The sequence below is a fragment of the Petaurus breviceps genome, unplaced genomic scaffold, assembly GCF_028583685.1.
Source record: "Petaurus breviceps papuanus isolate PSGF00001 unplaced genomic scaffold, PetGlider_PUasm1.0 84, whole genome shotgun sequence".
Taxonomy (NCBI): domain Eukaryota; kingdom Metazoa; phylum Chordata; class Mammalia; order Diprotodontia; family Petauridae; genus Petaurus; species Petaurus breviceps.
In genome coordinates this window covers 235574-249863 of record NW_027186645.1, presented here as the reverse complement: position 1 = coordinate 249863, position 14290 = coordinate 235574, and the positions used below count along the sequence as shown (strand labels likewise).

The window sequence follows — 14290 nt, the reverse complement described above, 5'->3', positions numbered from 1 at the left end:
TCTTGTTGGGCTTCACTTGAGGCCTATTAATGGCTGGGTAAGATCTTCAGCTGCTATTAACATGACAACACTTTGCCTTATGTCTAGACACTATGCTTTATATAGACAGTTAACCTTAATGTTTGAAAGAATAATGGTCATGGAAAGATATTAAGGGTTTCTTTATTGGTTAAATGATGAAACATTTCTACAAGAAATACATAGACATTTAGAATGATGAAACATACCTACCCAGACATATAGGCATGTGGAAGGTGGGGTGGGGTGAGGGGAAAAGTGGCACAGAGAGAATAAGACTGTGTGCTTTAGGGCCATGACCAACCTCTTCAACTTCCTTTTCCACCCCAGGACTTGACCTCCCATTTCATAGTATTAAAACTGTAAGGTTCTTAAGAGTCATGGAACCTTCCATCTCATTCTATAGACAAGAACCCGAAACGGAGAGGTATTGCTTTGGACTTGATGACAGTCATACGAGAGCCACAACTAGACCCAGGTTGTTTGGAATCCCAGGCAAGCGCTTTTCCTCTAATAAAAGCACTGCCTCTGGAACCTTGAAGTTGTCCCAGCTTGATTTAGTGGCCCCTGCAGCCCCAAGGGAGGCAGAGCTGAAAACCAAAGCTGAGAGAGGCCTTTGCATTCTTCTTGGCCAGACCCAGATCTCTTCTCCACCCTGGAGAGGACAGGGTCTTTCTTGGTTATACATCACTAACCTCCTCTGGACTGAAATGACCATACCCCTCTCTCCCCAGGAAAAACCACCTGGTGCCAGTGCAGCTGCCTCATGGGTCAAAGCTACCTGTGACCATTACTTGGGAATGAAGTTGCTTTTACTGAGAACTCTGAACTGCCAGGTGCTGTGGGCTCCAGCACAGGGCTTTGTACTGGCTGGTGTGCAAGGCCTCCAAATGCTTGTGAAGAGCTTGGGCTGGAGGTTTTATTTGCCAGAGGCAGAAGGTATTTCTTTAGTTGGCCAGTTAATTGAAGGGATCTAAAGGTGAGATACGTAAACCCTGTATGATAGTTTCTTCCGTGCCCCTTTTCCCAACACGTCAAATCAGCAAGGGTTAAAAAGAAAGAAGGAAAGGAGAAAAGTCAGATAAATGGACTTGGATCAGAAGATGGAGGTTTCAATCAAAACTCTGCTACTTAGTAGCACGTGACCTTGGGCACTGCATCTCGAGGAGGCTGGAGCTGATGACCTCTAAGGCGCCTCTAAGGTTCGGGCTTTAACTAGAATTCTAGAATTCTCTGACCTGAGGAACAGTAAGCTCATTTGGGTCTGATCCAGGGCGCTGCGGAGCTCGCTCGTGAGTCCTGGGAAATTAATTAACAAAGCAGCCCTCCCACACCACCTGGCGACTAGGCGGCTTCACGTGCTGGCGAAGTAATAGCAGAAGTTTTGCTTTCGCCAACCATCTGTGACCATTGCCCTTTCGGGAGATCTCAGACCCTCTCACCCCCCAGTTGGCAGCAAAACTTTGGGACCGCAGTTAAAATCTTAGGTAAGAAGAGGCCCTCTGGCCCGAGCCGAGGCCGCAGCCCATGCATCATCCTTTGCCACAGATTTAATAGCCGGGCCTGGGCGTGGCTTCACTCAGGAGGGGAAACGGGGGGCCGGGGGAGTGGACTGCAAGTGAGCTAACAGAGCCTGTGTGGCGGCTGGGTGTCTCTTAGCAACAGCTAAATTGCAGATCTTTTGGCCATGGCGGATCGTCTTTCCATTACCCCGGAGGAGAATGCCATACTTTATTTGAAAAAACACCATATCATGGAACTGCTGAGCTACCTCACTTGTCAGCTGCTCTATCGTCGCCCCGGTGAGGCTTTCTCCTGCCCTCTGTCTTTGTGCTCTGCTTTTCTTGCCGCGACCCTGGAGCAGAGAGTCCGACTTTCCCCTAGCAATCCCCTTGGATTCCCGTGCAGGGACACCCCCCATCCCCCCATGCATCCCTACACCGCTTCCTACAAAACACTCCCCAGTCTCTCGTCTCTTTCTCCAGACAATTAATGGCAGCAGGTAGGGTCAATGTGGTGTAGCGTCTGGGAGCCAGGACACCTGGGGTTTAGTCCTGGTTTTTGTGACCCTAAGTGGTAACTCACTGCACTTTCCGACCAGATTACAAACTCCTGGTGAGCTGGAACTGTGTTTTCCAACTTTGTATTCGATGCATTTTCCTTACTTTTATACGTCTTCCTCCCCTTCTTCGTTGTCCTGCACTCGGAGTAATCTGTCGCCCCTCTACTCCACTACGTGGTGGGGAATGGTGAGCATAGCCTCCGCCTTACTTCTCGTTGCCCCTCTCAGACTCACTCTGCCACCATTCAGCAACGTGTCTTCCTTTGAGGTTCGTTCTGTCCAAACATATTACCCAATCATTCTCCCTCCTTTCTCAAGAGTACCTGTCTCACGTCTCCTAACCACTTCCCTTAAATTGGGGAACAACAATGTTGCTGTTTACTCACTCTGAACTCACAATTCCTCAGTCTGCCTATATCCCATCTATTTGCTATGAACAAACATACTCAGGTCTTCTTCTCCATCATAAGAAAACAAACACCCCCCCACCCACCCAAACCCTCAGGACTCTGCCAACCAACCAATCAGCTCTCATGCCTTCAGAGCTCTTTTAGAGCCAAACTAGGGGGAAAGGGGTTGAGGGAAAGAACTTTCCACTTTCTTAGCTATCAAAGTTTACTGTTCAAAGTTGTCTCAGCAGTTCTTGCGTGCTGGCTTCTAGCCCTATCTGTTCAGCTGATACTGCTCTTTTCAAAGTTACCATTCACCTCTTATTTGCCAAATTCTGTAGCCTATTCTCAGTTCTGATGCGTCTAGCTTTTCCACCTTACAGATAACACTTGCAGGTGATTTTAGATAGGTGCTTATCATTTTAAGGAAAAATCCATTTATACCTATGCTTTCGTGTGTTTCCGTTGTGCTTTTTTTCTGCATGCATTGATATCATATGATATTTGTACTTTTGTTATTGATATAATCAATTGGGTTCATAGTTTTCTGTATATTAAATTATCCCAACATTCCTGGCATAAATCCCACTTGGTCACAATGTATATATAATCTTTGTGATATACTGTTGTAATCTCCTACCTAGTATTTTATTTGGGCGTTTTGCACCCATATTCATTAGTGTAATTGGTCTAGAATTTTCTTTCTCTGTTTTTGCTCTTCCTAATTTAGGTATCAGCACCATATTTGTTTCATAGAAGGAGTGTGGTAGGACTCCTTTACCTATTATTCCATATAATTTATTTAATATTGAAATTAGTTAATCTTAAAATGTTTGGTAGAATTCATTTGTAATCCATTTGTTCCTGATACTTTTCTTAGGAAGCTCATTTATGGTCTGTTTAATTTCTTTTTTTTTAATGGGTTTATTTAGATATTCTATTTTCTTTTCCATTAATCTAGGCAGTTTGTATTTTTATAAATAGACTTTTATGTCACTTAAATTGTTAAATTTGTTGGCATATAATTGGCAAAATAACTCCTAATAATTGTTTTGATTTCATCTTCATTAGTGCTATATTCACTTTCATTTTTTACATTACTGGTTCAAATTTCTTCTCTATTTTTTAAACCATATTTTCCAGTCAATTTTATTTTTTCCATAAAACCAACCCCTAGTTTTATTAATTCAATAGTTTTCTTACCTGCAATTTTATTAATTTCACCTTTAATTTTTAGGATTTCCAATTTGGTGTTTAATTGGGGGTTTCCAATTTGTCATTTTCTTAGGGTTTTTTTAACGTCATACACAATTAATTGATCTGATCATCATTTCTTTTAATGTTTTAAATTAATTTTGCTTCAGTAATCAAAAAACAAAAAAAAATTTCTCCCCTTACTATTGGAAAAAAAAGAACAAAAATCCTTGCAACAAACATGCATAGTCAAGCAAAACAAATGTCCACATTGACTATTTACCAAAATTGCCTTATTCTGCCCCTTGAGTCCACCACTTCTGAGGAAGTTGGGTAGCATTTGCTTCACCATTGGTTCTCAGAAATTGTAGCTGGTCCTTGCATTGATCTGAGTTTTTAAGGTTTTCCAGTGTTGTTGTTATATAAATTATTCTCCTTATTCTGCTCACTTTGCATCAATTCATACTAGGTTTCCTAAGTTCACTAAAACCATCTTTTTCACCATTTCTTATGGTACAATAGTATTCTATTGCATCCATATACCATAACTCATCTAAACCTTCCCCAATTGATGGACAGTGCCTTTCTTTTCAGTTTACTTCTACAAGAAGAGCTACTAGAAAGTCTTGAGATTTCTTAATAACATATACTTGGTTTCTTAATTTCACTTAATAGTAGTTTGCTAATTTTTTCTCCCATAATTCCTTCAAAGTGTTCCATTTAATTGTACTTTGATAACATTCTAGTTGTTTTTTTTTTCTTCTGGTGTTTCTATTAGTATTTGAGCATATTTTCCTTCTGGTATGTTAGTCTTTTGCTTCTTTAAATCCATAAGTTTTGGGGTTTTTTGCTTTTTGATGGGGGGGAGGAAGGGCAGTTGGGGTTAAGTGACTTGCCCAAGGTCACATGGCTAGTTAGTGTCAAGTGTCTGAGGTCAGATTTGAACTCAGGTCCTCCTGACTCCAGGGCTAGTGCTCTATTCACTGTGCCACCTAGGCATCCCTCTCCTATCTTCTTTAGTTCTTACTTACCTTATCCTTTCAGCAGTGTTCCAGAAAGTGTGAGTTACATGATTTTTCACTTCATGTAATAAGTCATTCCATATAGACAGTTTTGCTTTTGCTAGAAATTAAATTGTAAAATTTAGAGTTAAGAATTCTGGGATTCTGTGCTTTAGCTAAATTATCTTTTAACGTTTGTGTGTTTTGAGAATATTTGTTTGGAATACCTGTTTTTTTAATTTTATGGTGTCTTACGAAAATACAAACTATTCTGTTACAGATAAACCAAGAGATTTTTTGCTAAATATGTTAGCAAGAATTAAGATCGCAAAAATAACTGCTGTAGACTATCCTTATCTCATGGATGACTCTAACTTGATTTCCATGTTTGAAATAATGGACCCTACAAATCAAGGTTTTATAACTCCTGTTCAGTACAAAGAAGGTTAGTAACTCTTTACTAGTTCATAGTCATTCCAGAACTCACTTTGGTTTAAATAATTTACATTTTATTAATTTCTTTCCTCATTTTCACATGTATAGCCCTAAAGAACCTTGGTCTGCTAGATCCAGATGAAGTAATAGGTGAAGACGGAGAAGTTATCACTAAGGATGATTTCAGGAAAGATGTGTAAGTTTATTTAATTTAAAATGAAAATATTAAGTGATCTTCAAGTAGAATGAGTGTTGCTTAGAGAAAGTCCCCCAACTTTTTGTGACAAAGGACTACTTTTCATTGAGAAACCTTTGATTTACGCAGGAGGTAATGAGGACAGTGTGGACACTAAAAGGGCCTGAGCAGAAGTGCTTAGTAGACAGTAAAGTCAAGGGTCCCAGTTGGCAGTCCCATAGAAGTGGTCTTGACAATTTGCCATGTTCCCCTGGATGAGCCTTTGAGATATTAGTAGCTTCTCATCTTTGATGGCTGAAAGAATTTAGAAGTGCTTTTGTATTTTGGGGTATGTTTTATAAATGTTAAAATGATTTTTTTCCTTTAAACTAGAATAGCAAGAATAAATACATCAAGAACAATGTTTAAACGCTAATATTAAATCTACATTGTATATAATAAATGTATAATTATATATGTTTACTTAATGCCAATTTCTTCAGTATAATTTCATTATTATATATACTCCTCCTACCAGTTTATATCCCAGCCATTCAGCAGTTTCATGAGTACCTGTGACCAAAGAAATTAGTGACTGGTTTGTTTGGTAACAAGCTTTTTCAAATTTAGTTGGGTGAGTCCTCACATAACCATCCTCAAAGCCTTTCCATCTTGGAACGTAACCTACCAAAACTTGTACTTTGCTCACACATTCTTCAAAAAAACAGGGTTACCTCTGTGCCACAGAGAGGCACACCAGTAGAACTTTAGTTGGTATTTAATATTTAACTTAAATACTTTATAAGTCCCTCAAGAGCAGGCATTGTTTTTCATTTGGGGTTTTTATCCAGTAGGATAGCTGACATTTATTTGACTCAAATTGACAAATAAGTTGACACTAAGAAAAGTATTAGCTGAATGTTTTCATAGTCCAAAGTTATGGGGAAAAAAAATCACATTTTCTCAGAGAGACATACATTTCAGAGATGTCTTGCCCAAGAGAAAATTTTGGCTCCTGTTACAATGGCAAATTACAGTTACTTGTGCAATAGTCATTCCATCTAAGATCAAAAGCACATCCAGTGCATGCCATAGAATGAAATCTTCTCTTGAGATGCCAATTATACAAGTGCTTCCCTGGCCCATTCGATAGAGCACTGGACCTGGTGTCAGGAAGGACCTGAGTTCAAATATGACCTCAGACACTTATGATCTGTGTGATACTGGACAAATAAATTAACTTGTTTCAGTTTCACTGTAAAATGAGGCTAATAATAGCACCTACCTCCAAGAGTTGTTGTAAGAATCAAATGAGATCATTGTAAAGCACTTATTATATGTCAGTGTCTAGCACATGGTAAGCACTACCTAAATATTAGTTATGAATATTATTAATATCCGTGACCAAGGTGAGCTCCGGGTCCATTCTTTGGTATGCAGTTCTTATATCCTTGACATGGACACTGGTGTCATTGTGTACCTATTTGTGTTTTTCTGTGCTTGGCATGTGATCCTAAGTATTTAATGGATAGTAGAGAAATATATGACCTGGGTAACGTGTATGGCTAGCCAAAGACATTAGAAATGTTAGACAACAAACTTAGAGATTCCTTGATCCTGAGCCCCATCTAATATTTTAGTAGTTATTAAAGATAGTCCACCTGTATCAATGAATTACAGATTCACTTTGGTAACCAGTCATGGAGCCTGTTCTTGAAGCCTGCCCAACTTGTGAGAACTTCCTGAGTTTTCAGTCACTCTGATAACAAAATTTGGCCACCTCCTAACAAGGATGAGACAGAAGTAGGGCTTTAGTGGAGGATTACCATTTCCATTTACTCTGAAGACAGTAGCAAATTCATACATCACAAGACAACAAATTCACTCCCAGAAATAGAAATTATAGGAGGTTGTACACATAGCTCTCTGGAAATGGATATCTTTTCCTCTAGTAGTTCCCAGTTTTGTAGTCTAGGTCACAATAGGGTTCATAGCTAGACAAGAACTGAAAGGGCATTTGAAATTCCCTGTATTCAAGTTCAGCTTCTAGGAAAGGCCAGTTACAGTCCCCACTTTTATCCCAGCCCCCAACAAAAAGGCCAAGCATGTGAAGAGCAAGATTACTCCGGTTTGCCCTCATCTGCTTCAGTCAGAACATTCCCTACTGGTAGAACACAAAGAAATTGATTTAGGAAAACGAGTGTAAATGGACAGCTTTCCAGCTCTTTCTAAATTTAACCTCAAAATGTGGTTTCATTTTCTTATCGGAAACATGAATAATATAAAAATCAACCACATTTATATTCACATAAGCATAAATATGCATCATAATGAGACAAATGTGGGATTTGGGTTATTTGTGGTTTTGGATTGTCCAGACACTCCCTTAAATAGTACAAAAAAATGACTGGTTAATTTATATTTTTAGGTCTTTTCTTTCCTTAATTACCATTAGCATATATATTCAAGTGTGATTAAACAGAATTTTTATTTTTGTTCATTTTAGGAACAGGAGGACCTTGAAGATTTGGTCAGCTTTTTAATGCCGTGAATCCAGAACAAAATGGTTCCTAAAGTTTATGGTTATCCAGTTTAGATATTAAATGCATTTCTCTCTAAAGATTAGTGTTTTCACTATAATATGTTAAATTAAATGAGGTAAATGTGTTATATTAAATGACTTATATTGTTAGAATAAAAAGGTCATGGAAAGTTTTATTTCAGTATCAGTTTTTGTCTTTAATCTAGACCTCAGGTAAGGGGGGGTAGGGAGGATGACAAGGAAATCCTCTGCTCCATCAGCTAACCTAATTCTATTGGGGAAACATTTGCTGTATTGCTGTACTCCTGTTTTTGTGTTGGGGCAAACACTTGTATCTCTCTATTCCCAATTTACTGAAGGCCCTTTTGCAATGGGGAAGATGAGCAGAGTTTAAGACTCCACAGATAAGCACATGCATTTACATTAAGATACAGCCAGGCTATTAGGAATCTATTCCACAAATCCCTCTGTTTCCTTAGGAAGTTCTTAACAAAGTGAGGGGCACATGACCTTCATGAAGAGAGCTTGCTTATTTAAGCATCTAGTAAGTATAGGCCCTGTGCAAGGGCTACCAAGATGAACTCTGAAGATTTCCCTACCAAGTCTTTACCAGACAGCCTTTATCATCACGTTTACTGTCTAATAAACACATGCACATGTCAGGATGCTCATTCTGGGGAAAAGCCCTATTCTCTAACCATAGCATGCCAGATGTCAAGTGACTGTCCATGAGATGTAAATCTTCATTTATATGAACCTCACACTGGAACGCTTCAGCCATCAGATACCCCTTCAGGGTGATGACAGACTCCAGTAAACAAGAGAAGTGATGGTGGTTGAAGCAAATTCTGGGGTAGGTGGGTGGGGGACCTAAAGGCTGCACATCACCCCTATCCACTTTGAATTCCACTTCCAGGGAAAGCCAGTAACCTTTTGCCAAACTTTCAAATTCATCTTAAGGCCCAAGAGTCTTCACATATTGTCTCTGAGAGATTATTGTGTATTGAAGCAGGTCAGGGCAGGGTTTCTCTCTACCCACAAGCTTCTCACAGCACAAGACTCTAGGTCTCACTAGCTTTACTCAATGTAAAGAAAGCCTCTCTCTTAGGGCTCCACATTGCGTTTAATTAAAGTGAGCTAGCTCCAGTTTTGTTACATTGAGAAAACTGGTGGTTTCTAAGATCAATACTCACAAAATACTTCCAAAAATCCTAATTACTGGGTAGAGATGATATTTCTGGTAAGGAATGACTAATATCATATTTTATGAGGAGAATTAAACAAAATCAGCTGGTCAAAGTATTGTATGGATATTTTACATTTAATTTCAGAAGAAGAAAGCCAGCTAGACCAAAAAACTTGAGTTTCAACAAGTGTTTGGGAAGGTCACTGAGTACATGAAACAATGAGGTGTATATTCAACAAATATAGAAAGGAAACAGCTCTTTTTTAGTAAATGAGCTCACAGTATGTAAATGCTGAACCTCACATAGGAAAAAAAATGACTTACTATAGTGCAGCCAATGATGAAATACTGCAGACAGAACTTCATTAAGCAATTTTAAATAGTTTGACTTGTTTATTCAGCTTTTTAAAAAAATCAGAATCAAAAGAAAAGCCTTCTGAAAAAGGACTTGCATTATTTTCCTGTGTTGGGCCAGTTCGTTCTTAAATTAAGAAGAATCTCAACATCTTGCGGAGCTAGTTTATAAATCCCAAGTTCATTTAATGCTGCTGTGGCAGTAGATTCTTCAGTAGCCGACTGTAGCACATCCTTCAAAAGTAGGGCAGATCCCACATTTAAATTCAAGACAATACAGGCTTCTTTGATACTATTTTTAAGAGGAGAAGCAAATAAAAAATCCTTTATAATGTTACAAAGCAATTTCATTTTGAGACACTAAGCATCCCTCACTAGTAGCTTAATGATCTTTAAAAAAAAATTTACTTTTCCCAATTACATGTAAAAACAATTTTTAACATTCATTGATTTTTTTTTAAAGTTCTGAGTTCTAAATTCTATCCCTTCCCTGAAACAATAAGCAATATAATATAGGTTATACATGTGCAATCATGTTTCCATATTAGTCATTTTGTGCCAAGAAAACTTGAACAAAAAAAATTAAAAGGGAAAAACAGTATGCTTTAGTCTGTATTTAGAAACCTTTTGTTTTGTTTTCTGCTTTTTTGGAGGGGAAAAGTAGGGCAGTTGGGGTTAAGTGACTTGCACAAAGTCACATGGCTAGTTTTTTGTGTTAAGTGTCTGAGGTCAGATTTGAATTCAGGTCCTCCTCCAGGGCTGGTGCTATATTCACTGTGCCACCTAGCCACCCCATTTGAAATCTTTTATATGAATTGCTAAAGTTTTAGCCCTCTTAAAACTACAAAAAATATTTCTAATCCTTCAAAATGGAATTTTCTATGTTTTTATTTTCAATAGTTTATCTATTCCTGCTGTATCTATTTCCCTTGCATGATCTCATGCATATATAAAGGTAGAGTTAGGATATAAGGAAGGAGAAAAATTAAGAAGCAGTGAGAAAAAAAGACTGAAGTGAAAGTAGGTAGGGCAGTATTGACTGTTTATCTAACAGAAGCAAGCAGTGCTTAAAAAAAAAAGCCTGCCACTCTGTATTTAGATTTGATTTTTAAAAAGATATTCAGTTTTAGAACCAATCCTGAAAGCATTTGCATGAATTTGCTTCATATAAGAAAGACTGTGATAGAATGATAAAGAATTGAGAAGGCAAGCTGAACCAAAACTATGGAGGCCTGAGTCATCCTGAGCAATGCCCTTAAACTTGAAGTATCCCAGGCAACTAACGCCATGACAAAAAAAAAAAGCTGGGGGCGGCTAGGTGGCGCAGTGAATAGAGCAGTGGCCCTGGAGTCAGAAGGACCTGAGTTCAAATCTGACCTCAGACGCTTAACACAAAAACTAGCCGTGTAACCTTTGGCAAGTCACTTAACCCCAACTGCCCTCCAAAAAAAAGTTGCTAAACTATGTTGGTGGGAAGGAGTTTCTCTGTACCAATGAATTCTGAGGTCTAGACCTCAGGATATAATGATAACCAAGATAACTATCAAGTTTAAGTAGGTGATGAGTAAACTTAAGGTCTGGCCTAACCTTCAATATGAAATATTTTACATTTTGCCATCTTAATTCTACATTTATATGCATTTCACAGAACTGAGTTTTGCTTTCAACATAGTGGGAAGTGCACTTTGTAAATCACTGCAAATGTATGAGCTGTTATTTTTATACTTTATCATATAGAATCATGAAAAATTTAAATACTCAATAAAATTGTTAGATAAAAGCCAAGATTGAGCTCCTTTTCATTTCTGTTAAGTTCTTGTACTTTTTAAGTGTCTCCCATAGTGCTGAGCATACTACCATGTTTAGTAGTATGTAGAGTAAATATATAAAGAGTTACTGTGAGGAAATCATTTTAAAAATGTTAAAGGAATTACATTAAATGAGTTTCATTATTATCATCATACTTATTGAATTTAATTGATATGCCTATAATTTTTTTTACCATACATGAGTCTACCACTACCAGTCTTCACTATCAGTCTTAATTTTTTTTTTAAAAAGGAATCAACCTAATCCAACTAACTTGTTATAGAAACACTTTTTGAAATATAACAAATCTGCAATTTGCTTACTGCTTGAAATAGTTTTCTGGTCTCTTGCAATAGTGAGAAAACAAAGGGAAAAGATTCCGAGTCATGTCAAACTGAAGCTGAGCTGCTCCTCCTTCGTTGAAGTAATTTGCAAGAATTATCTGTGTAAATAAAGAACAATTTATCTCATGTAAGAGATTCTTTCATAGGTACAGCCCAAGGCCAGCTAGGCAATCTACTTACTTCTTGATAGATGTACACATCCAGCTTTTCTACAAGCATTTGCCAGAAAACTTTAAATAAGGAGTAACAGAGCTGCTGTTCCAGTTGAAGTAGGTGATCTCTTAAAGAAAGCAACAATGGACAAGCTGAACTTGACAGGGACATGACTGCTTGCTCTGACTGAGAGGGCAAGGACAACCACCTGAAAGAACCAAAACCACAGTGCACTGCTAAAAAATCTATATAGTAAAAATTATTTTACATTAAAAAAAAAACTATAACAACACGCTTCAAAATTTACTCAAACTATATGGGCATTACTTTGAATTAAAAAAAAATAAGCCTTGGTTATCAGCTGAATGAAATTAAAATAGCACAAATCCTAAAGAAAACATCTAAAGATTTTAAGGCTTATTGATACTGGTTATGATGAATCAGCTACGTGGTTAACAGATCAATATTTAAAGTTAATGCTGAGTTTTTGTACTGATTCCCAAAATGAAATAAGTAGGAGTAGTGACATTTTCATACCCAAAAGAATATTTTAAAGCTTCAAACTGTTTAATAATAGATTTTAAATACAGTAAAAATCTCAGCTACTTTGCGGCTAGCCTCCAGGCACCGTCAAGCATTCCTAACAGTGAACTAAAAACCCAGAAAGGGACGGGAGAAAACAGCATTTGTGGCAGAGAAGAAAACTTTTCAGCAGCAACAAAAACAGCTGAAAGAGGACCAAAGATATAAAAAAGGCTGTGACCAGTCAGATCACTGAAAAGAAAGCTTTGGCTTGACGGGTGATGATGTCTATAAGTGATCATCCTTTTCAGCTAAAACTCAAGAAGTGTGAAAGAAGCAGCAAAAATATAGAAAAGACAAGAAGGAAAAGCTTCTGATAGAAGGATGATAGTAGAAATGGCAGCAGTCAGGGAAGCAGGATCTGCACGAAGGCAAAGGCAACCAACATTGTGATGCAAGAACAGAGGAAGAACCACTAGAGAAGCTGAAAGTTCTGAACATCTTTGGTCTGCATTTACAAGCTCCTGGGGTGGACACTGAGATGCCTTATTAGTTAACAAGAGTGGTTGGGAGAGGATACAGTAGTAAAGTTCATTCAGCTCTATCAGCTGAACCATTGATATGGTTCCATAAATGATCATGACAATCATTAAGAAAATAAGTTATATTCCATAAACTCAGCTTAAAATGGCAAGAATTATATAAACTATATTTTAAAAAGATTTAATTAGAAGATTTCAAATAAATGGGATTAGAGTATAAAGAGTAATTAAGCCTCTGCTATTCAGGACAGCTCATTCTCTAATGATTCTGGATGCTGATTCTATTTTATTTTATTTGCTGTTTTTTTTGGGGGGGGAGGGCATTTGGGGTTAAGTGACTTGCCCAAGGTCACATGGCTAGTTTTTTTTGTGTGTGTTAACTGTCTGAGGCCGGATTTGAACTCAGGTCCTCCTGACTCCAGGGCTGGTGCTCCTGGATGTTGATTTTAAACAGTCTTTATTACAAAAACCTTAATTCGGATTTACTTAAACTAAGAAGATACCTAGAAATGAGGCCACAGAAAACTCACCTTTCTTTTGTGTACAATTTTGCTGCATCTTTGATATCCCTGAAGATGTGGTCTACTTGACGAGTCAACATGTCAAGTTTCAAGCGCTCCAGGAGGTTAATCATGTCATCAAAGACTGAGCTCTCCATAGAGGCTAGTTGTCCTAGCTGCAATGTACTGAGAGCTTTACTCTCTGCAAGAACTTCCAAAGCAGCCTGCTGAAGTTGCAGGAAGAACTAAAAGTAAAAAAAAAATTTACATATTCTAACAGTGATTTTTATTTATATACATATATATATATATATTTATCTACTACTATTATAAGGATTTTTTTTCCTATGAGAATCATGTAGTAGAAGCTGTATAGGAAGTTAAAGAATGCAACCAAAAATGTCGTTGACTTTTATGGTGGTATTAGGAGTACCGTTATTTTTTTAAACTGCTCTAATGGAGACTATTTGATAATTAAAATGTCATATAGTTCATTTTCATCTTACCATCTTGTTCTCCCATATGCCATAAAAGAAAAAACTAAAACAGTATGAGCTTCCACTAGAAATGTGCTGAGTTTTCCCTAAGGTAATTCTTTTGGTTTACATGTCTTTCCTGAGGAAATATACTTTCCACCCCTCATTGAAGAGGTGGGGGCCTATGAGTGTGAAATGCTATACTTGTCAATCACGGGTGAGGTGTACCTTTGGTTTTGCTTTGTCTAGAGCAAGGGATGGGGTAAGGGGTCTATCCAGAAATGACTGTGATTTTGTAAAAACGAGACACCAATAAAACTTTTCTTATTGGTCTCTTTTTACATACTCCAAAGGCATCAAATATAAAAAGAAAGTTTCAACATACACCAAAATATTTACAGCACCTTTTGTGGTAGCAAAGAACAAAGTAAATGTCCATGAACTAAGAACAGCTAAAAAACTTGTAGGACATGAATATAAAGACCTATTACTGTACTGTAACAAATAATGAATGTAAAGAATTCAAAAAAGCACAGGAAGACATATGCAGAGTCAAATTCACAGAACCAGAAAAATAATATATGCAAT

The 14290-nt window shown here is 37.5% G+C and overlaps 2 protein-coding genes across 4 annotated transcripts in view; one reads left to right on the top strand and one right to left on the bottom strand.

The window, feature by feature from the left end:
* Nucleotides 1–1315: 1315 nt before the first annotated feature.
* EFCAB10 (EF-hand calcium binding domain 10) lies at nucleotides 1316–7992 on the top strand. 2 transcript variants are annotated; one of them, XM_069106978.1, is made up of 5 exons: nucleotides 1316–1505; nucleotides 1678–1820; nucleotides 4945–5109; nucleotides 5208–5295; nucleotides 7781–7992. In XM_069106978.1, the coding sequence occupies exons 2-5, from the start codon at nucleotides 1706–1708 to the stop codon at nucleotides 7815–7817; spliced, it is 405 nt and encodes a 134-aa protein (XP_068963079.1). In that variant the 5' UTR covers nucleotides 1316–1505; nucleotides 1678–1705; the 3' UTR covers nucleotides 7818–7992. The 2 variants fall into 2 exon arrangements, with proteins under 2 accessions (XP_068963079.1, XP_068963078.1); XM_069106977.1 differs by lacking the exon at nucleotides 1316–1505 and having other exon boundaries at nucleotides 1550–1820.
* Nucleotides 7993–9375: 1383 nt separating this feature from the next.
* Nucleotides 9376–14290, bottom strand: part of RINT1 (RAD50 interactor 1) — a 31030-nt gene continuing 26115 nt past the window's right edge. Inside the window, exons 11-14 of one of the 2 annotated variants that reach the window (XM_069106975.1) lie at nucleotides 13257–13471; nucleotides 11690–11870; nucleotides 11489–11607; nucleotides 9376–9648 (exon numbers count right to left, since the gene is read on the bottom strand). In XM_069106975.1, coding sequence (XP_068963076.1) covers nucleotides 9456–9648; nucleotides 11489–11607; nucleotides 11690–11870; nucleotides 13257–13471 — 708 coding nt within the window. In that variant the 3' untranslated portion in view covers nucleotides 9376–9455. The remainder of the gene's footprint in view (nucleotides 9649–11488; nucleotides 11608–11689; nucleotides 11871–13256; nucleotides 13472–14290) is intronic. The other variant, XM_069106976.1, reaches the window with a different exon arrangement.